The sequence below is a fragment of the Neophocaena asiaeorientalis genome, unplaced genomic scaffold (assembly GCF_003031525.2).
Source record: "Neophocaena asiaeorientalis asiaeorientalis breed wild unplaced genomic scaffold, Neophocaena_asiaeorientalis_V1.1 scaffold164, whole genome shotgun sequence".
NCBI classification, from domain to species: domain Eukaryota; kingdom Metazoa; phylum Chordata; class Mammalia; order Artiodactyla; family Phocoenidae; genus Neophocaena; species Neophocaena asiaeorientalis.
In genome coordinates, this window is record NW_020173727.1 from 2,198,535 (window position 1) to 2,219,487 (window position 20,953).

General features: G+C 47.5%; 1 protein-coding gene across 1 annotated transcript in view; it reads left to right on the plus strand.

Annotated features, from left to right (window-relative positions):
* Positions 1–9,301: 9,301 nt before the first annotated feature.
* Positions 9,302–20,953, plus strand: part of EEPD1 (endonuclease/exonuclease/phosphatase family domain containing 1) — a 117,900-nt gene continuing 106,248 nt past the window's right edge. The window contains exons 1-2 of the mRNA XM_024750778.1: positions 9,302–9,756; positions 10,184–11,248. Of these exons, the coding sequence (XP_024606546.1) occupies positions 10,371–11,248 (878 nt within the window). The 5' untranslated portion in view covers positions 9,302–9,756; positions 10,184–10,370. The remainder of the gene's footprint in view (positions 9,757–10,183; positions 11,249–20,953) is intronic.

Genomic DNA, 20,953 nt, shown 5'->3' on the forward strand with positions numbered 1-20,953 from the left:
AACTCTATGCTGCCTACAGGAAACCCACTTTAAATAAAATAAGGTAAACATAGAATGACAGAAAGGGATGTACCATGGTAACACTGAAAATAACCAAACCAAAACAAACAAACAGACAAAACACCAGGTGGATAGTAACACAAGACAAAGTAGATTTCAGGGCAGAGAATATTGCCAAGGACAAAGAAGTCCAGTTCATAATGATAAAGTGGTTAATTTGTCAAGAGAAGATAACAATCTTAAATATTTATGGGCCTGATAACAGCTTCAAACCACATGAAGCAAAAGCTGATAGAACTGCAAGGAGAAATAGAAAAACCCCCAATTATATCCGTTACTTTAATTTAAACGCTTGTCATACAATAGCTGAGAAGGAGGTTTGGAGATTGTCCAACCCAGTCCACTCATTTTACTGTATGAGGGAAATGGGGCTGAAAGAAGTCCATTGACTTACCCAGGGCCACAGAGCTCACTAGTGTCAGAGCCTGGCCATTAGCCTAAGCGTCACCAGGGCTATTTGGCTCTGTGAGAGTCCCTGCATTATACGGACTCCCAAATACAGCCTAACACTGTGGTGAGAGACTTACCATCCTCAAGAGGTGGAGTCTATTAGATAACTACTCATGGTTACTTGTGTGTTAAGAGACTATCCATTCAGCCCCTTTCATAAATATTTATTAAAGCCGAGGCACTGTTGGAGGTGCTTGGGATACAGCAGTGAAGTCCAACTCCCTCCCTTCAAGGAGCTTATATTTTAGCTAGGAAGAGACAGGCAATGAACAAATCTACAAGTGATAAAGGCTATTAAGAAAAATAAAGCAGGTGAAGAGGGATCAAGAGCCGGCCAGAGCTTTAGGAAACCATGTCCGCCTAGTATTTCCCCAAGAAAGGCTAGTCCTGTGAAACCTTTCCCATAGAATGTCAAACAAGCACCGCCTGTACTGTTTCCTTCTGGAGATTCCCTGTGCCTGTTAGTAAATTGAAGCCTATGAGAAGTCCTGCGCTGATGAAACATTTCAATTTCTCTGATCTAGTACTTTCCAACGATGGAGCATGCCTTGAGGAATGTCCATGGTGCCTCTTAGGCTCCCTACCACATCTTTCCTACCCACTTTCTAGAAGCCAAACTTCCAAGTTTTTGTGTCTTTAGCTTATTCCTCAAAAAGATTGTAGTTTCTTCCAGCTCAACTTGCAGTTGAAGCAATTACATCCACCAGAGAGGCAGCGTGATGCTAGGGAAGGAGCCCTGCCCCTGGATCCTAGGGGGTGATTCCCAGCAAGTTTCTTGGCCTCAAAAATAAAATGAAGATCTAGACTTGGTGCTCTCAGATCCCCTCCAGCTCTAAAATTTTATAATTCCTTGGACTGAGATTTTAAGACTGTGGTTGACCTTGGCCATTCAAATAGGTATTCATGTTCCAGATGCTGATCCTGTCACTTTGGTGTGGAAAAAATGTTCAATCTCATTCATACTCCAGTCTAAGACCGGCTTAAAGCACTGGTTCCCAAGCTATGCACCGGAGTCATCTGGAGGTTTAACACATACACTGTTTAGGTCCCACCCCCAGAGTTTCTAATGGGATTGATCTCGGGGAGAGGGGCCTGGGCATTGGGATTTCAGCAAGTGCCCTTGGGGTTCCCATGTGCTGCCACGGTTAAGAACCACTGCCTGTAAAACATGGTCTTTATACTGCAGCCTTTCTTGAATACATTCAGCGATTATTGCCATATCTGAGCACCATCTGGGCCTGGGGATGTATGACTGTATATGGAACAGCTGTATCTTTGGCCATAAATAGAAGATACCCAAAAAACATAAACTCCCAAATGGAAAAGAATATAATTACATTTTAGCTTAATACTGGTGCCTATCAAGATTCTGAGCCCGAGATCACCGTTTTCTCCATGGAAAGAGATTAACAAATCTGAGAACGTGTTATGGTCACAGTGGCCCTGAACTGAGAATCTCCCCTCGACACAAAGTGATGGTCAGAGTAATGAAAAGGGAAAGATTCCCCATTGAGCGGTTCAGTCGTAGTTAGTGCTGTGCCTGGGGCCTCCTAAATGTCTGTTCCTCAATGCCACCATTGGATTACATTTTGGGAGATGCTCTTTAAGTCCTTCAAGGTCATTTCTTAAGGGAGTCATTCCTGGAAGTAGGGCTATGAGATCAGGGAAGAGATGATCAGGCCTTACTTTTCCAATACTTAGGAGAAATGTGGCTAAGAAAGAGCATCAGTGGCAACGGTGAAAGGGGAGAGAAGGCGAGAACCGGAAAAGTGTGCCATGAGGTTGAACTTGGCAGGGTGTGGACGATGGGGACGATGCTTCCAGGTGAGCCTGAAGCGGGAGTCAGAGCAGGGGAGGTCCACCTGCTGCTTGTATACGGATGACAGCCCCCCAGCTCCAGCCAGCGGCACTTCCGCCTCCAGCCCAGGGGCTGGCTGAAGGAGCCTCCTTCCCCACTCCCAGAAGTTCAGGGTCCAAGGGCTTGCCTGATTCCCTCTTCTGCCTCTGGAGCATCCTGTGCTAAGCGAAGCCTCCTAATTAGGCACCCAGAAATCAAAGTACTAGGCTCTACCAAGAAGAATGTTCCAGAACCCCTCCAATTTAATAAACAATAAAGAATAAACTGTTCTGTGAAAAAGCAGAAGTCTGAAACTAACTGCAGATGTTGCTTTTAAGAGGAAATGAATAAAGCAAATGGGAGCTGGAGTTCCTAAGTGATAACCATATCGCCTTTAAAAATTGATGAATATTATTTTCTGTAATAATAACAACGTTGGGCATTACCATCAGAAGAAACATAGTACCTCTGACGGTAAATGTTCTCCATTTTGGTACTGTAAATGAAGCCACCTCGCTCTGTTGGGACTTTGCTAGAATAATCTCCAGCCAAATGCTCCATAAGAAATAAAATGCCAGATGTCGGGGGAAATGACAAAAGCCTTCAACTGTCAGCCATGAAATGAAACAATTTATCAGTCAATAGACTATGAGCTTTTTTTTTAAAAAACAATGTTATTTTTTTGGCTGCGTTGGGTCTTTGTTGCTGCGCGCGCGTTTTCTCTAGTTGTGGCGAGCGGGGGCTACTCTTGGTTGAGGTGCGGGGGCTTCTCATTGTGGTGGCTTCTCTTGTTGCAGAGCACGGGCTCTAGGCACATGGGCTTCAGTAGTTGTGGCGTGTGGGCTTCAGTAGTTGTGGCACACGGGCTCAGTAGTTGTGGCTCATGGGCTCTAGAGCGCAGGCTCAGTAGTTGTGGCGCACAAGCTTAGTTGCTCTGAGGCATGTGGGATCTTCCGGGACCAGGGCTCGAACCCGTGTCCCCTGCATTGGCAGGTGGATTCTTAACCACTGCGCTACCAGGAATACCAGACTATGAGCTTTTAAAGGAGGAATTTGATACAAAGAAACCCGAACTGGTACTGCCAAAATTTCATTCCTGCCTTTCAATCCACTTCCCTGGAATAAGGCCAAGTCCACTGAAGGAAGGAGAAATAACACTTCTGGGTTCCCTGGAAGTTGTGAATTGAGGTGCCTGTTTTTAACTGCTTTTGAGCTCTGTTGTGGGCGCTGATGTGAAGCCATTTAGAAATACCAAAGCAGATGCAGGCTTGCACATAAGAATGTTTGGGAGCTGCTTCTTCTCAACATCCATGTATCTCATCAGAAAAATAGGTTCTTCTATTTCTAACAGCAGACAGTGACCCCTTGGCACATAAGCTGGCACATCTACAAACAGACAAATGGATTGTCAATGGGGAAAGTTTTTTACAATCCTTTCTATTTACTTTATTGTCATAGAAATGTTTTGATTAATCCACTTTAAAAACTTCATTTTGAAAAAAAAAAAAAAGTCTTCCTCAATAGACAATCCGAATAGGTCTGTATCTATTAAAGAAACTGAATCAGTATTAATACCCTTCCAAAACAGAAAGCACCAGGCCCAGATGAGTTCACTGGTGAATTCTACCAAACACATAAGGAAGAAATGATACCAATTCTCTACAAGTTCTTAGAGAAGATAGAAGCAGAAGGAATACTTCCTTAACTCATTCTATGAGACCAGCATCACCCTAATACCAAAGCCCGACAAAAACATTGCATCATTTTATGCAAAGGAACATTTCTGTATAGTATCATGATGTCAGTTAAGTTATGGCATCATTTGAGACCAATCATTCAGAGGTTAAAGAAAAAAAAGAATTGAGTAGGTTAAGTGTAGACATTATGAGCCTTTTAAAAGTCAAAAATTATTAGAACTTTTTAAACTAGAAATGAAAAGGCCACTGAAGCATCCTACAGTTTTTAATTTCAAATAAGGTAGATATCAATTGCTATAATCCACATAAACAAAAAGCTTCTTCTTTTTCTTTTTAACAGTAAAGAATTTTTGAGTTAAAAAAGTGAGAAAAAGCACTGTATATTATCCCCAGCTGTGATAGGTACATTTCTTGCTATGACCTCATAAGGAGCCATTGTTATGGAATTCCAGGCACCTGGGTACCTGGCTGGGCCTAGGTTTTTGGTCTGTCTAGCCCAGGAAGCTAGCTTTCAGTCATCTGAGGGGTTTTCACCAAAGTTAAATCTTTTCCTCTTTGGCTCTTTGTCTGTTTTGCTTACTACCTTTTCTCCCCCTCCACACCCCCCCCATTCTTTCTTTTTCTCATTTTTTCATTTTCATTTTTCTAATTTAAAATGTTTTTCTTTTTAGCTTTTCCCTGTTTTCTTATTTTTCTTTATTTTCTTTTTCTTTTTACTTTCTCTCACTCTTTTCTTCTTTCCATTTTTTTCTCATTTTTCTTTATTCTTTTTCTCACTTTTTGCTTTATTGTGGGAGTGGGTACTGAGCAGAATACACAGTATTCCCTTCTATGGGATATTTCACATGGAATATGAAAACCTGCTCAAGAAACTCCTCATCTTCAACCCCATCAAGGGAAGCCCTTTAGAGGAAATCATAAAGGATTCATGGATGAACATGGGCCATGAGGAGGAACTAACACCTTACACAGAGCTACTACCTGACTACAAGGATCCTGGGCAGACTCAGTTGATGGTGTCCATGGGCTACACATGGGAAGGTATCCATGACTTGTAGATGGGCCAGAAGTATGAAGAACTGAAGTGATGGTCACCTATGTGCTCCTGGCTTACAAAAGATCTGAACTGGGGGGGCTATATCATTACCCTGAAGCCCGCTCCTTTGGCTAATCTGACCAACAGCTTGCCCTTCTTACCCATCCTGCAAAGTACAGCTAATCCAAAGCTGCAGAGTTTCAGTGAGCTTGCCATTCCCACCTTTAATTCTTACTCTGAGAGCAGCAGCACAGAAAATCAGTGGCCTGAGGGGCATCAGGAGTTAGGACGGAAGTCCAGCAGCACAGCCAAAGTACCTGCCAATCCCCTAGCTGGATGGAGAAGACCACCCCATCACAGCCCCCGGCATGGCCCTGTGGTCTCCCCCTGCACCAACGCACCACCAGCAGCAGTGGTGGAGCACACCCCAGATGGAACCAACCTCCCCAGGGGGTATCCTGCAAAGAAAACTCCCTCCACACTGGGCAGCTCAGACAGGTGCCTGGCCACCAGAGTCTGCCTGACAGTACGGCAGCCAGGGGGCAGTGGGAAAGTGAAGGTCCTTCACCTGCATCTGCACCTGTGTTTCAGGTCAGCCAGAAAGAACCGGCCTGAAGCTGAAAGTAGAGGGAACCTCAGGTAGTCCAGGCAGTGATATAAACAAGAGAACACATTGGGAGGTCAAGCGTGCTCCCTGCACTTTACGTGGAGTCTGAAGATCATGAGATCCATGGAGCCCAATGAGATGGTGTGGGAGATCAGTCAGATACTGCAAGAAAACAGCTGTGGGTGGGAGCTGAGCTGCTGTGGGTACACGGCCCATCCTCGAGAGGACTTTGTGCAGTGGAAGATGGAGGTGTGCAACCCGCCTGGCCTTCACTCATGGGGTTCAAATAAGAGGATATCTGGCACCTCCATGGCCTTCGAAAGCATAGTCTCCAAGTTAACTGGCAGCTCAAAGGACTGCCATGAGGTCACTAGGGAGACAGGAGAGGACCCTGGCTGGAGCCACAGGCCGGCCCCTCCCCTGCACCTGGGTGAACTTCTGAGGCTAGACTGTTACCCCCACACCGGCCCTGCATTTCTCCTCTTCCCTGCTCTTCTCCGTCTTGTCTTCCGTGTTTGTGGGGGAGGGGAAATGGCTCGGGAGAAATAAACGCAATCAAAAAACGTATGTGCTAACTTATTGTGTTTAAACACAGTCATTTTAAAAAACTACCCTGCTTTATTGCTACAGCTGTCACAAGACATTCATCGATCACTTGGCCAGAGGAAGGCCCTCGCCAAAATTCTCTCGTGACCCAACTGAAAAAACAAAACAAAACACTTTTCTTGGGGGAAATCAAAGTCTGGTGAAACCATCCTAAGAATGAGACAAAGGTCAATGAATTGTAAAGGGGACAACATTTGGAGCTGTGGCATTGGCTTTTCTTGCTGGGAAAACAAGGCCTGAGGATCACATCTATATGATACATATTGCTGTGAGACAACCACTTCAGTATTTGTAAGCTTAAAACAATGACAATGTATTCTCCCTCATGACACCTGCCTTCTGGGTCCCCAATCCTAACTGGGGAATGTTCACTGGTCTCTTCTGTTAGCTCCAGACTCACCTTCTTGGACCCCTTTGTTCCCCTTCAGCTTCCTCCTCTCCACCCCAGGTCACATATCCATCCTCCCTAAAATTACCATCTTTTTTTTTTCTTTGCGTTCAAAGAGCACTCCTTTTTATTTTCTGAAGATTTCCCCCCAGTCTTTATTGAGGTCTAATTGAAGTATACTAAACTGCACATCTTAAAAGAGTACAATTCTGTCAGTTTTGACATACATACTCCAGTGAAACCATGACCCCTCAAACATTTCTATCACCCCCCCCCAAAGTTTCCTTGTGCTGTTTTTTAATCCATTCCTCCATTATATCCCCAAGCAACTGCTGATCTGCTTTCTCTCTATATAGGTCAGCTTGTATTTTTCCCTGGAATCATACAATATGTTCTCTGTTTTTGCATGGCTTCTTTCATTCAGTATGGCTTTGAGATTCTTCAATATTGTGGGTATTAACTGTTTCTCTTTATTGCTGAGTAGTATTCCATTGTATGGATATACCACAACTTGTTTATCCATTCTCTACTGGTGGATTTGGGTTGTTTCTGGGCTTTGGCTATATACCAAATTTCCTATTAAAATTCGTGTACAAGACTTTGGGTTTTATGCTTTCATTTCACTTTGGTAGATACCCAGGAATGGAATCGTTGGCTTGTGTGCTAGATGTATGTTGAGCTTTTTAAGAAAGTGCCACACTGATTTCCAAAATCACTGTATCTTCTCACACTCCCACCAGCAACGTGTGAGAGTGTCAGTCGCTCCACAGCCTCACCAGCATTTGGTATGGTCAGTCATTTTAAATTTAGCCATCCTGTTGTGGTGTTTGTTTTAATGCACAGCAGTTCAGCTTTTGGCTTCATTTCTAAAAGGGGGAACACATGCTTATGTTTCTAGGAAACAAAACCAGATGATGCCTGTTGTGCCAGAGAAGTTAATAGTTCCCATCTTATCCTCCAAAGTGTTCTGGATTAAATAATAAAATATGTTCCAGCCCAACTAGCAATGCCCCCAGGCTGTCCATCCATAGCCACAAAGGCCCATTAAGGCATTCTGATCAACCAAGATTTCTTCCTCCTCTAAAGATATTTTTCTGTTAAACAACTTTTTCCCCCCTTATCACAACAGGATTACCAGAGGAAAGGAGTGGCATAATGTAGCCTAGTGCTAGGGTTGGGGAGCAAGTAGAGGAGGTAGAGGGGGTCAGACCAGGTCCTGATGACATGATTTGAGCTGGATGCAGTCACGTGTGACAGAGGTAAGATCTATTCCTTAACTTTTTCTACACAAGAACCCGGAAATCCCTTAGCTTTTATGTCTAAGCTAGTTTGACTTGGATTTCTGTCACTTGCCATTAAGAGTCCCGACCAGTCGGTATACACAGTCAACATGGCGATAGCATTTTGCCAAGCCTTGGCTGGCTCTCATTTCACATCTGAAGTGCCTCTGCGTTCCCTGAGAATTGGTTTTTGTTGACCTAGCCTGGGAAATTTAAAGCAGAAGCACCGGTCACATTGGTTGGGGATGAAACTTCAGAGGTCACTGAATACCCAGGATCAAAGTATTCAACGGTATCACCACACAGTTTGTTTAATCGAGTACTCTAGCTCCGTGTATCCACTGTAATGCTGCAGGCTCTTTAATCTTTAAATTACCATTTAGTGGTATGATCCAAAAACTCTTCTGAATTTTGGGAAGCAGCCATCATTTCCAACGAGCACGTTCTTCCTCCTTAATAACTAGATTTAATACTTATAGAAAATATCCATATTTACTCAGTGCGCTAAACGTGCAAACGAGCAACGCTATGTGACCTATGTGAACACATCTCTAATCCGTGGTGCGCGCCGTCTCCTAGTAGCACAGAGTTGCTAGAGCTGTTTGAGGACATCTCCCAGTAAGCAAGGCAAAGGTAATACTCCACAGGAAGAAAAGAGGACGCCGAAACTGGGGGTCAGAAGTTAAAAAGATCCCATTCAGTCCTCTCTCGAACGTTCTCACACAGAACTGAGGCGAGGCCCCTGATCCGCAGGGGTGCCTCCCCCACTGGGAGCGCCCTCGCCCTGTCCCCACGCCCCAAAGACGGACTGAACTCGGGCTGCCGGTAGCTTCCGCCGCGCCCCTGGGTGCAGCCCACCGAAAAGCAGTCGGGCAGGTCTCGCCCCGGGCGAGGCTAAAAAGCCTCCATCCCGCACAACCAGCCCTCGGTCCCCGGTAGCAACCCGGCCTCAGGAGCAGAGGACCCGAACACAGCCTCGCGTTGACCCGCCGCAGCTCCTCTGGCGTCGGCGCCGCCTGTTCAGTCTCTAAATCCAGCCTCCGCGGCCCAGGGGCCGCTCCCTCCCCGCTGGGCCCTGCCTCCGCACTCCCCGTGCCATCACCACCCCCACGCGCTCAGGCCAGCCCTCTCCCAGCACACACCAGCCTCTCACACTCCTGGGCCCAGCATTCCTCCACCTCGCGTCCTGGCCCCGCCCCCGCGCTCTCGGGTTTGGAGCTCCCAGGTCCCGGCCTAGCGCTCGGGCCCCGCCCCCACGTGCCCCGGAGTCCGGGGGAGGAGTTGGCGCTCGGGAGGAGGCGTGGCCGTGGTGCCAGCGGAGGCGCGGGCGTTGCGGCCGGGACTTTGGTTTTGACACGGACGGCGAACGGGAGCAGTGTGTGTGGTGCTGGGGTGTGGACGCGGTTCTTGCGGATCCCGCGTTCGAGTCGGGGGCAGGACTTTTTGTCTGGATCAACGCAACCGCGGCAACGCAGCGAGTCCTGGTGCAGCCGCAAGACTTGGTGCAGCCGCAAGACTTGGTGCAGCTGCAGCGGCCGGATTTCACCGCCGCTGCCGCCTCCGCAAAGCCCTGCAGCTCCTGTCGGTTCTGGGAGAGAGACTCTTGAGAGTTTCTCCAGCAGAAAGATCTGGGACGCGCGGCCCGAGGCGGCGTGGGAGGGGTCCCGCGGCCCGCCCCTGACCCGCACCCGCGTGGGCCCTGGCTCTGAAGGCGGCGGGCCAGCGCTGTCCTGGCCTGGGCTCAGGCCTCGGAGCCGCAGGTGGAAGGAGGAAGCCCTGGAGGAGCGGCTGAGAGGTGGGGCGCCGGAACGGCGGCGGGTCTGGTAGGGGGCGATAAACCCCTTCTCCGTGCCCGCACTAGTGAGGACGGAATTCCAGAGTTGCTGGTGGCGCTGAGTGCCAGATGGGGGCTACCGAAGCAGGGGAGATGGCCCCAGTTCTGGGAGAGTTGAGAGAGGCAGGGACGAGAGGTGTAGGCTGGTGGGGATAGGTCCCTTTCCAAGAGAAGCGGCTTATAGCGTTTTTGGACCCCAGTGTGATAAAAATTGGACCTCACCAGAAATCCTCATGGACCAGCCCTCTTGTATGTGTGTTTTCAGAGGTTCACAGACAGGCATCAGCCCTGGACTCCTGGCTAAGAACTCCAGCTCTAGGTAGGGAGCGCTAATGCAAACTGATTAACTGACTCAATCGATTTGTATGTTTATTAATTTGTTTTCCAGGTGGCCAAGTGAAAGGTGATTTGGACACGCTGGGCATGGCTATTTAGTGTTTGTCTGTGGTAACCATTTCATGCCCTGAATCCTGCACCTTCCCTTCTGTGCCTGTGAGCTCTACTGCGCTTCCTTCCTAGCCAGAGAGTTCTTCTGTGGTGGTGAGGTCTTCCTGGCCCCTTGATCCTGGCCGGCCATGGGGAGCACCCTGGGCTGCCACCGCTCCATCCCCCGGGACCCCTCGGACCTGTCCCATAGCCGTAAGTTCAGCGCGGCCTGCAACTTCAGCAACATCTTGGTGAATCAGGAGCGGCTCAACATCAACACGGCCACGGAGGAGGAGCTGATGACCCTGCCTGGGGTGACACGTGCGGTGGCACGCAGCATCGTGGAGTACCGCGAGTACATCGGTGGCTTCAAGAAGGTGGAGGACCTGGCACTGGTCAGTGGCGTAGGTGCCACCAAGCTGGAGCAGGTCAAGTTTGAGATCTGCGTGAGCAGCAAGGGCAGCTCGGCGCAGCACTCTCCCAGCTCCCTGAGGCGGGACCTGCTGGCGGAGCAGCAGCCTCACCACCTGGCCACCGCTGTGCCTCTCACCCCGCGCGTCAACATCAACACAGCCACCCCGGCTCAGCTCATGAGCGTGCGCGGCCTCACGGAGAAGATGGCCGTCAGCATCGTGGACTACCGCCGCGAGCACGGGCCCTTCCGAAGCGTCGAGGACCTGGTAAGGATGGGCGGGGTCAGTGCTGCCTTCCTGGACAGGATACGGCACCAGGTGTTTGCCGAGAGGTCCAGGCCCCCGTCCACCCACACCAACGGGGGCCTGACCTTCACCGCCAAGCCTCACCCCAGCCCCACCTCGCTGAGCTTGCAGAGTGAGGACCTGGACCTGCCCCCAGGGGGGCCTACACAGATCATCTCCACTCGGCCTTCGGTGGAGGCGTTCGGAGGCACAAGGGATGGGCGGCCTGTGCTGAGGCTGGCCACCTGGAACTTGCAGGGCTGTTCAGTGGAGAAGGCCAACAACCCTGGGGTGCGAGAGGTGGTGTGCATGACGCTCCTGGAAAACAGGTGAGCACAAGAACCACCAGCGATGTTGGGTGTGAAGGCAGCTCTTGTGTGGCCTCATTTGTGCATGCAAATGAGTGGATTTTGTGGGGGTCGGGAGAGAGCAAGATTTTTAAATCAGTGTTCTTGAGGCCCCAGCTAGTATCGTGCAGTGTTCTGAGTGGCTGCGCTCTTCTTCTGCTCCAGAATTTTCTGAATACAGCTGTCTGGGCTTGAGGTCTGTATCTTGAACATGGTATATCTGAGATCAGTTCCTAACTTCGGGGTAAGTGGAGATTGTATTGGTATTACTGCTTTGGAGAATATAGTTTGGCTTACAAGACTTCATGGGGTTCACACCAGATCAGGCACTCAGAGCCTGGGAGCTATTGCAGTTTTGCATGTATGAAAGAGCTACTTGGATTTTTTTTTTTCTTGGGAGGCCAAGTCACATTCGTTCCACCAGATATGCCTATTTGTGTGCAGAAAATCATCTTAAAGGCCAGGTATTTGCAGACACATGTGCTATGTATATTTACCAAAATGCTGCGAATGAATCACTCTTCATTCTTTTCCTTATTTAGCCTGAAGTTGGTTTTTAGGCCCACAGTTGCAGCCCCAAATGTGTGTAACCTCTCCTGTCCCAGAGTCAGAAAAGTCCAAGCTGGAGTGTGGTGAATAGTGGCCAGATTTTCCCATTTGAACCGTAGAAGATGAGAGTTGTAGGATGGGCTCTTATCACTGAGTGTTTACATTATTCACAACACTGCTTTCTGTAGGAACTTCCGTTAACCCTCCCTAAAACAAAACAATATTATTGTAGCAGTAACTCCCGCTGTTAGTGCAATAGCGTATTATATAACATAATCAACTTTGGGAAGGAAAGAAATGTTTCTAATGGTCCCTTCCCGGGCAGAAACCCTCTGATCCCGGTCTGGAGGGAATTGGCCGTGCCATCCCCCGAGACACAGTATGTTTAGGGCCACTCGCTGCTTTCTTTTGCCCTGAGCTGTTGGTGAGGCCAGTGAGGCGGTAGTTAGTGACATGAAGTGACTTCTCGGCGGGAAATCACAGTGCATTGTGGCAGAGCATCAGGATAAATGAGTGAGGAGAAAACCAGGTCACAGCGTTTCCCTGGCACCGTCCCACTGGCATGCTCCGTCACTGAGGACTGAGGGACCTTGCACCAGCTCAGGGAACGGGACCTGGGGAAGCCCTGCGTGCTCTTCCTGCACCGCCATGTCCTCTGTTTTGCAGCATAACTCACTCCTTTTGCAAAATCATCTAGTTCACAGGTGAGAACGGGACTCAGCCTAGGAGGTACTTGTCGGGTATGGCTTGGCAATTGTTCTCTCCATCCGTGGCTGCATGGGTGTATGTATGGGCAAGGAGAAGGGAGGAGGAGGAGGGCTAGCTGTTTAATTCCTATCATGAGTTTTCCTAAGGCTCGGTTTGGGGGGTGGAGGAGGATGAGTCAGAATCTGAAGTTGCCCCAATAAGAACGATAGACTGGGTAGCCCTTGCCCACTAACTATGACAGAGTTTTCAGGCGTGGTGTCTGGACCAGCATCAGCAACTGACTCAGAAATTCTGGGTCTCTGTGTTTTCACGCACCCTCTGGCTGGTTCTGATACGCACTAAGGTCTGAGCTCCGTTGTGCTGTGTATCGGCAGTCAGCTATCCCTGTGGGTTGCCCTGTAAAGCGCCTTCCCCTGCACTGGCTTTTCTGACAAGGTCTGTGAGTCCAGGCAGAGCTTTCTAGGTACTATCTTTGGTTGTTCTGGTCATCCTGTTATTCAACCATATGATGTTCTTTCTGGCCAGAGTTCGAAGAATTTATTCAGATTCTAGAACAGATGAATGTAAAGGGTAGGAAATGGGAGAGTGAGCAAGAAACAGCCGACCTCAGAGTGGGCTCCGATCTGCAGGGCAGACCTGGGGCAGCCAGGGGCACACCGAGGAAGAGCGCTAGCTTGTCCAGTGAGGGATTTGTCCTGGTGTCTCTTGTTTGGATTTCCTCGAGGGGTGATTTGTTGAAGGTATTTGGCTGCTGTCCTCAGGTGAGAGTGTAGGAAGAGCTTACCGAAACCCAGAAGGGTGTAGAAGGGAGCGTCTGGGAGTGACTTTAAATGTGACTTACGTCCCCATCACATTTCTCACACTTGGCCACATCTATTGTCCCTGTGGGTTGGTGGTTCCTTTTGCCTGTTCATGATGTGTTCGGTATTCTGGGTGCTCCAAGCTCCTTGTTAGTGTCTGGTAAACCTGAAGTAATTGGCCTAGGGCTTGACCCCCTGCAGACCTGGAGTGGGTCCATTTGCCTGTGTGACTCCTAGGGCACCAAAAGATGCCTGGCTGTGATCCCGTGTCCTCGGAACAGCAGTACACATTCTCCAAGAGCTGTGTTCATCCTGATTCACAAAAATGTCTCGCATTCCAGTTGATCCTTTTATTAGTAAGAGGAAACACATTTAGTTGGATCAAGAATGGATGCATGTAATTTGTTGTGTGGCTGTTAATTTTCATACATACATATATACGTAGTACAGGAGTTACCTGACTTCTGGGTGTGCCTTCATATTTTCCAACAGCTTTCACATTCATTGGATTTCTTCAGTAACTCTGGGAAGTAGGTAATGCATGCTTTTATTAATGAGTCTCCATCTCTGGGTGAGGAAACTAAAACCAAAGAAGTTAAATGACTTACCTCCATCCCACAACTCATTAGTGACTCAGCTGGGACCAGGACCCAGAACCTTCTGACTTTAGACCCATGCTCTTCACAGGCGTGCCGTTTTGTAAGCACCTCACCTTTATCCTGCCTCTTGTTCAGGCATCCCACTTTACTCCTGCCTAACCAAGGGCACTTGCCCAATTGTGTACTAGTCCCATTTTCTTACATTAAATCCATTGTAAAGGAAAAAAAAACCCAAAAAACCCCAAACGAAAACCCTTGGCTCCACCTCTTAATGTGTTAAACTGATGAAATTCCTTAACTTCTCCAAGTCTCAGTTTTTCCATATGTTAAATGTAGCTAATGGGGAAAAAAGCCCACAGAAACACAAACGCTTGGGCACTTCTTTTGCAAAGAGAATAGCTGGCTCTTGTTTTCCTTTCTGTGGGTTTGCTTTAGTAGGTGGGGGACTAAAGCATGCCTGGGTGGGGCTCTAACGGGATAGTCTGTTCTGGCCCTAAGATGCTGCTGCATTGGTGGACAAGTGTGTATGAGTTACAAGAAATCATGTTTTGCACATGAAGCCTGAGATAGGACAGCAGAAAGCTCGATAATCACATGATCACCAGGAGCCTTCAGGGACGTCACGCTATGGCACAGAACCGATGGGTTTCATCAGATTCCTTTGCCAAATCTCAGTCTTAGGCAGTGTTTTTCCTTGTTTTCAGTATTTATGGAGCAAGACTAAAAGAGGAATGCTTCTGCTAAATACTCTTGCAAAATTTGGTGGCAGCCCGCCTATGGAATGAAGATTGTTTCTTTTTTTCTCTTCCAGTTTTACTGAGATATAATTGACATACAGGACTGTATAAGGTGTACAGCATAATGATTTGACTTACAGACGTCATGCGGTGATGACCACGATAAATGTAGTGAACATCCATCATCTAATATAGATACAAACTCAAAGAAATAGAAAAAAACGTGTTTTTTTCTAAAAAACATGTGAGAACTCTTAGACTTTACTCTCTTAACAACTTTCATATGTAACACACAGCAGTGTTCATGATATTAATCATTTTATACGTTAGGTCCGTAGTACTTCCTCATCTTTTAACTGGAAGTTCGTACTTCTTGACCACCTTCCTCCAATTTCTCCTCCCTCTACACCCCGCCTCTGGTAACCACAAATCTGATCTCTTTTTCTAAGAGTTTGTTTGTTTGTGAGGTATAATTGACCTACAACACTAGGTTGGTTCCTGATATACAACATAGCTATTCGATATTTCTATGTATTTCAAAATGATTACCATGATAAGTCTAGTTACGATTTGTCACTGTTCAAAGATGCTACATAATTATTGACTATATTCCCCACACGGTACATTTCATACCCGTGACTCATTTATTTTGTAATTTGAAGTTTGTACATGTTAATCTCCCTCACTTATTTTCTCTCCCCCTGGCCCCTTCTGGCAAGCATCTATTTGTTCTCTGTATCTATGACTCTGTTTCTGTTATGTTTGTTAATTTGTTTTCTAGATTCCACATATAAGTGATATCATACGGTATTTGTCTTTCTCTGTCTGACTTATCACTTAGCATAATATCCTCCAATTCCATCCATGTTGTTGCAGATGGCAAAATTTCATTCTTTTTTATGGCTGAGTAATATTCCATTCTGTGTGTGTGTGTGTGTGTGTGTGTGTGTGTGTGTGTGTGTATAAACAATATCTTTATCTATTTATCTATTAGTGGGAACTTAGGTTGCTTCCCCATCATGGTTATTGTACATAATGCTGCAGTGAACATAGGGGTGCATATATCTTTCCAAATTAGTGTTTTTGTTTTCTTCAGATCTATACCCAGGAGTGGAATTCCTGGATGATATGATAGTTCTATTTTTCATTTTTTTGAGGAACGTCCATACTGTTTTCCATAGTGGCTGCACCAATTTACATGCACCAGCAGTGCACGAGGGTTCCTTTTTCTCCACATCCTCTCCAGCATTTGTTATTTGTGGTCTTTTTGATGATAGCCATTCTGACAGGTGTGAGGTAGTATCTCATTGTGGTTTTGATTTGCATCTCCCTAATGATTAGTGATGTTGAGAAGGTTGCTTAATTTTTATTTTTTGTTTTTTGCTTGCTGAGGAGTTGTTCTATTTTGGAAAGTCCCTTTGGTTTCTGAAAGCGTAAGTCCTGTGGGAGCTGGCATAATCTCCAAAAGAAATAAGGAGGTTTAGCATCCCACTTGTACATTTTCCCCATGGCCTCCGTCAGAGGGAACATGAGTCTCAAAGTCTTGAGCCTTTTTACGGTCTGAATCTGTTTTCTTGCCTCGTGTTTGTTTGCGATATCAAAGCACAAGGTGAATTAGTGCCTGGCAGCACGCACTCATTGTGAAAAAAGAGATTTTAGTTTATCAGACTTGATTAGTAGGCTCAATATAGACACAGCCCATCTTGTCGTTTGATTCATTCAATGAAAAACACCTATTGAATGGCTGCTGTGTTCGTGCATGTGCTGAATTCCGGAGTTAGACTGGCCCTGTTTTTAAACCAAGTTAAGCAATGTTAATCAGCTTTTATGGCTCAGCCTCAAAACAGTCTGAAAAATCCATACATTTTATCAAAAGTCACTGAGTAGGACTGATACCTGGTTGAATTTTTCCTTTAAGAATAATGGGCTCGGGGCTTCCTTGGTGGCACAAGTGGTTAAGAGTCCGCCTGCCCATTCAGGGGACATGGATTCGAGCCCTGGTCCGGGAAGATCCCACATGCCACGGAACAACTAAGCCCGCACACCACAACTACTGAGCCTACGCTCTAGAGCCCGTGAGCCACAACTACTGAGCCCGCGTGCTGCAACTACTGAAGCCCGTGCACCTAGAACCCATGCTCCGCAACAAGAGAAGCCACTGCAATGAGAAGCCCGTGCACCGCAACGAAGAGTAGACCCCGCCCGCCGCAACTAGAGAAAAGACCGCACAGCAACAAAGACCCAACACAGCCAAAACAATAAATAAAATAAATAAATTTATTTTAAAAAAAGAATAATGGGCTCATCCTGAGGGACTGAAAGGTAGATGGATGCAGCCAGACATAACATCTGGGGGCAAAGTGCCCAGCAATCCCCTTAAAGTAGAAATTGTGAAATCTATTTTGACAGCTGTGGAAACGGAGGCTCAGAGAGATTAAATGGCAGCCATGTGGCCTTCAGAAATGGAGATGTTGGAATCAGGTTTTGAAGCCAGACCTTTGTTTGATTTCAGAGCAGGGAGTGGAGGTGTCTCTTCCCAAATTCCACGTCCCTTGACTGACCCCCAGCCCACCTGCTCTTTCCTTCCTGTCTTGGGCCTGAGGCTGGCCAGGCATCAGGGCTTTGCCTAGACTCTCGGGACTGTGTCAAGCCACTGGAGGCCTCTGCTCCCTTCCTGTTTTTGTTTCTCGGAAGGACAGGGCTTTTGGCCAGAGGTAGAGCACTCCAGAGGGCGCCAGGGCCCCTCCACGCGGACCCTCAAATGTGAGTCTGCGACCTTGGCTCCGCCCCAAGGCGGAGTTCCGGTTTTCTGAGCCAAGGAGATCTGGGTGGTTTCCAGAGAGAAAGGTGGTCAGAAATAGGACTGCTGAGGATTAATAAGGGAAGAGAGTGTGAATGAAGGGAAGGCCTGGGGTGGGCGGAGGCAGGGTTCATTTCACCAAAGGGAAAGCTGTTACTATTGTCTTTCCAGAAAGCTGAGCCCATTTGGGATCTGATTTGGTGAGGGTGGGGCGGGGATGTGGAAAGTATTGATTCTTCCAGGAGATATTCATTCCTTTATTATGTATTCATTCATTCAACAGAAATCTTTTGAGCTCTCACTAAGTGCCAAGCCCAGTGTCAGGCTGTGGTCATAAAGTGTAGGACAAGACAAAGCTGGTGCTCTTCTGGAGCTTCCATTTTAGTTAAGAAGATGGACAAGTCGGTACACAGATAAATAATTATGGGTAGTGGCGAAGGCTGAGGGTGATGGAGGCTTGCTGAGTGGATGGGGGTCAGGGAAGCCTTAGCTGAAAGCTGAAGAGTCAGCTGAGGAGCCAGGCATGGAAAAACTTGGGGGAAAGAGTGCTTCACCCGAGGAGCCAGCAAGTGCAAAGGCCCTGAGAGTGTTTGTTTTGGAGAGAGTGGGGTCCCGGGAGTGGCGGGTGGCTAGGGCTGCAGGGGGAGGCAGGGCCAGGTGGGTGGGCCCTGCAAGGCTTTTACTTTAACAGCAGGAGGAGGCCCCAGAGGATTAGAAGCAGAGGTGATGAATTAGCTGTTACCAGGTTGTTCTGGCTGTGGGGGAAGCCGCTTGGAGTGGGTCCTGGGAGTTGAGTAGAGAGGCTGATACAGAATAAAGGCTGAAAAGGATGGTGACCGGGGAGCAGAAGTGGGTGGGGATAAGAGGATCTTTAGAAGCAGAAACTGGAAAGACTTGCCTGTGTTTTGGTTATTGTGGGGATTAACTGGGTAGATTCCTAGAAGACAGGCTCAGAGGCATTTAAGAAATCCCGGGGCTGACTCACATGCCTCTGCATTGTGTCGGCATGATGCAGCTTGCTGACCTCACCCCTCCATCTGCTGTGGACAGGTGTGGGATCTTGGTCCATTGTGGATGGAGGAAGAGGCCTTGTGGTCCTCTGTGCAGCCCGGGTGTTGGGCTATACCCCGCAGTCCTCCAAGCCTTATAGTTGTCCAGCCTCGAGACGAAAAAAGAGCCCAGAGACAGTGACAGAGACGTCAGTGGTTTATTGGACTGGGGAATCTTACACAAAGGGTCCTGGATCGACTCCCCACCTTGTTCGGCAGACGGTGGGCAGGATGTGGCAGCAGTCTTTGGTACTTGCTGGAGAAGGAGGCTATTGTTTGTAGGGGGGAATTGACGTCCGGTGTGCTCATCAGTTACCAGGGACTAATTAAGCCCTATAATTAAGAGGATTGGGTAGTCATGTGAGTGAATCAGGGACTGGTCGAGCAGGGGATGTACAGAGAACAAGAGAACAGCCATCTTAAATGGCCTAACCACACACCGGGCATCTGACAAGGCCCCTTCTGCTGTTTAGTATCAAGTATACGTAGAACGAGGACATACATGGGGAGTTTTAGGTAACTGTTTCTATCAGAAGACATTTCCATAAGTTAAATTCAACACTGATCGAGCACTTACCTGGTGAGGTCAGAGGCACAGGGAGACCCTGCCCTGGCATCAGGGAGGTCACAGTCTTACAAGGAGACACGCTCGCAGGTACTTACCGGGGTGATGTGTGTTTTGAACGAGGAGGTCAAGCTTAAGAAGCACAGGGGTCTGGTACCTGGTTGCTTGGCTCTTGCAGGTGGGTGGAGACCTCAGCACAGAGAGCAAGGATTGGGGGACAGGACCAAGTCAGGTGGTTGGAGAGGAGTTAGTCCGGAGTGGGGGCTGGGGTCTGAGCGGCTAGGGTCTTGTCGGCGGGCAAGTCGGCCGCTCCCACTGCAGCCGCCTGGTGAGGGTCCAGGCTAGCCTACCGCCTGGGCTCAGACTGGGAACGTGGCAGGCTCCCCAACACGGTGCCTCACAGGAGAGAAGAGCGTTGAGGTAGGTGTTATTTTTATTTCAAAATTACCCTACCTAACAAAAGATTTTATCCTGGAGTTCCTTAATAGCAGTCTCTGCCAGTAACAAATAAAATCACGCATTTCACTAAAATGTGATGTGTTCATCATGCATGGACACTCTGGTTTGCGTGTAGTCACGTGCAGCTTAGTGGAAATTCCACACCAGTGAGTCTTATCTGAACATCCAGCATAGGCCACAGAAATGCCCTGCTCTGCTTTTAGTCCTCAACAAATATTTAGGAACCTCAGAAACTTCCTGATTCTATTCCTGATGACTGTACACAGGCCTGATCTGGACAGCAATTCTTATTGTAATGTTTTGATTGACAGCTGCCAAACAGCTGGACTCCAGTGGGTAGAAACCCTGGGGAGATGTGCTCAGAGTTAAGCGGTTCATTATGAAGAAATTTTTTTTTTAAGTTTAAATTTATTATTTTTTTAATTTATTTTTGGCTGCATTGGGTCTTCGTTGCTCCTAGTTGTGGCTCACGGGCTCTAGAGCGCAGGCTCGGTAGTTGTGGTGCACAGGCTTAGTTGCTCTGAAGCATGTGGGATCTTCCCGGGCCAGGGCTCAAACCCATGTCCCCTGCATTGGCAGGTAGATTCTTAACCACTGTGCCACCCCTAAAGAAGTCCTGAATCCTTGTACTAAACTACTGGGTAAAGAAACCCTGAGTTTTCTTTACTGAGTACAGCTGCCTACCTCTGTTGCTCAGTTGTTTGTTTCCAACAAGCCCTTGTTTCCTGCGAATTCTATTTTGATTCAGCCATTACCTGATTAAGCTGTTAAGCTGGGCCTTCAATTGTTTTATCTAGAAGCTGCTGTAAACTCCTGAAATGTGATGCCAAGAGAATGTTGTTCACGTGGCCACATGGAAGGTTGTGTGCATTTTGGGTGTGGATTGTGTTCTAGGGATCTGAACCTGGCTTGCTCACCCAAAAGCTGGAGGGTGAAGTCACTACTTCGTGTTTCTCAGCTTATGCTAAAAGCATGGTGTCTTTTAAAGTGGGAGGTCTCAGGTGGATTGTTGTTTTTAAAAATACTTATCCAATTCTCTATGAAAAAAAAATTCCCCAGAATGTATTTTCATTAAGCAAATTCAGTCTGACTTAAATATTTTTGCAGTCTCTGTTTTCTTAAATGGGAAAAAAGTAAAAATTTTAGTGGCCTCTAAGTACCAGTGATTAGGCTTGGGACTCACCTGCCGGTAGATTTGGGGCTTTGTCCTTCCTTGTTTGGTGAGCAGCCTCTGCAACTGCAGGTCATTGTGTCATTTTACTGGTTAGCTCTTTGCAAAGTGGTTCCCAGTTGTTTTTAATTTGAGCACTCATTTTAAACAGTGAAATACTGCGTGTCCCTCCCCCTCCACATATGGTGCTTATATTTTCAGTGTCCATGACCGTGGTGGTAGTAGTAGTTGTACCAAGAACAAAAACAAT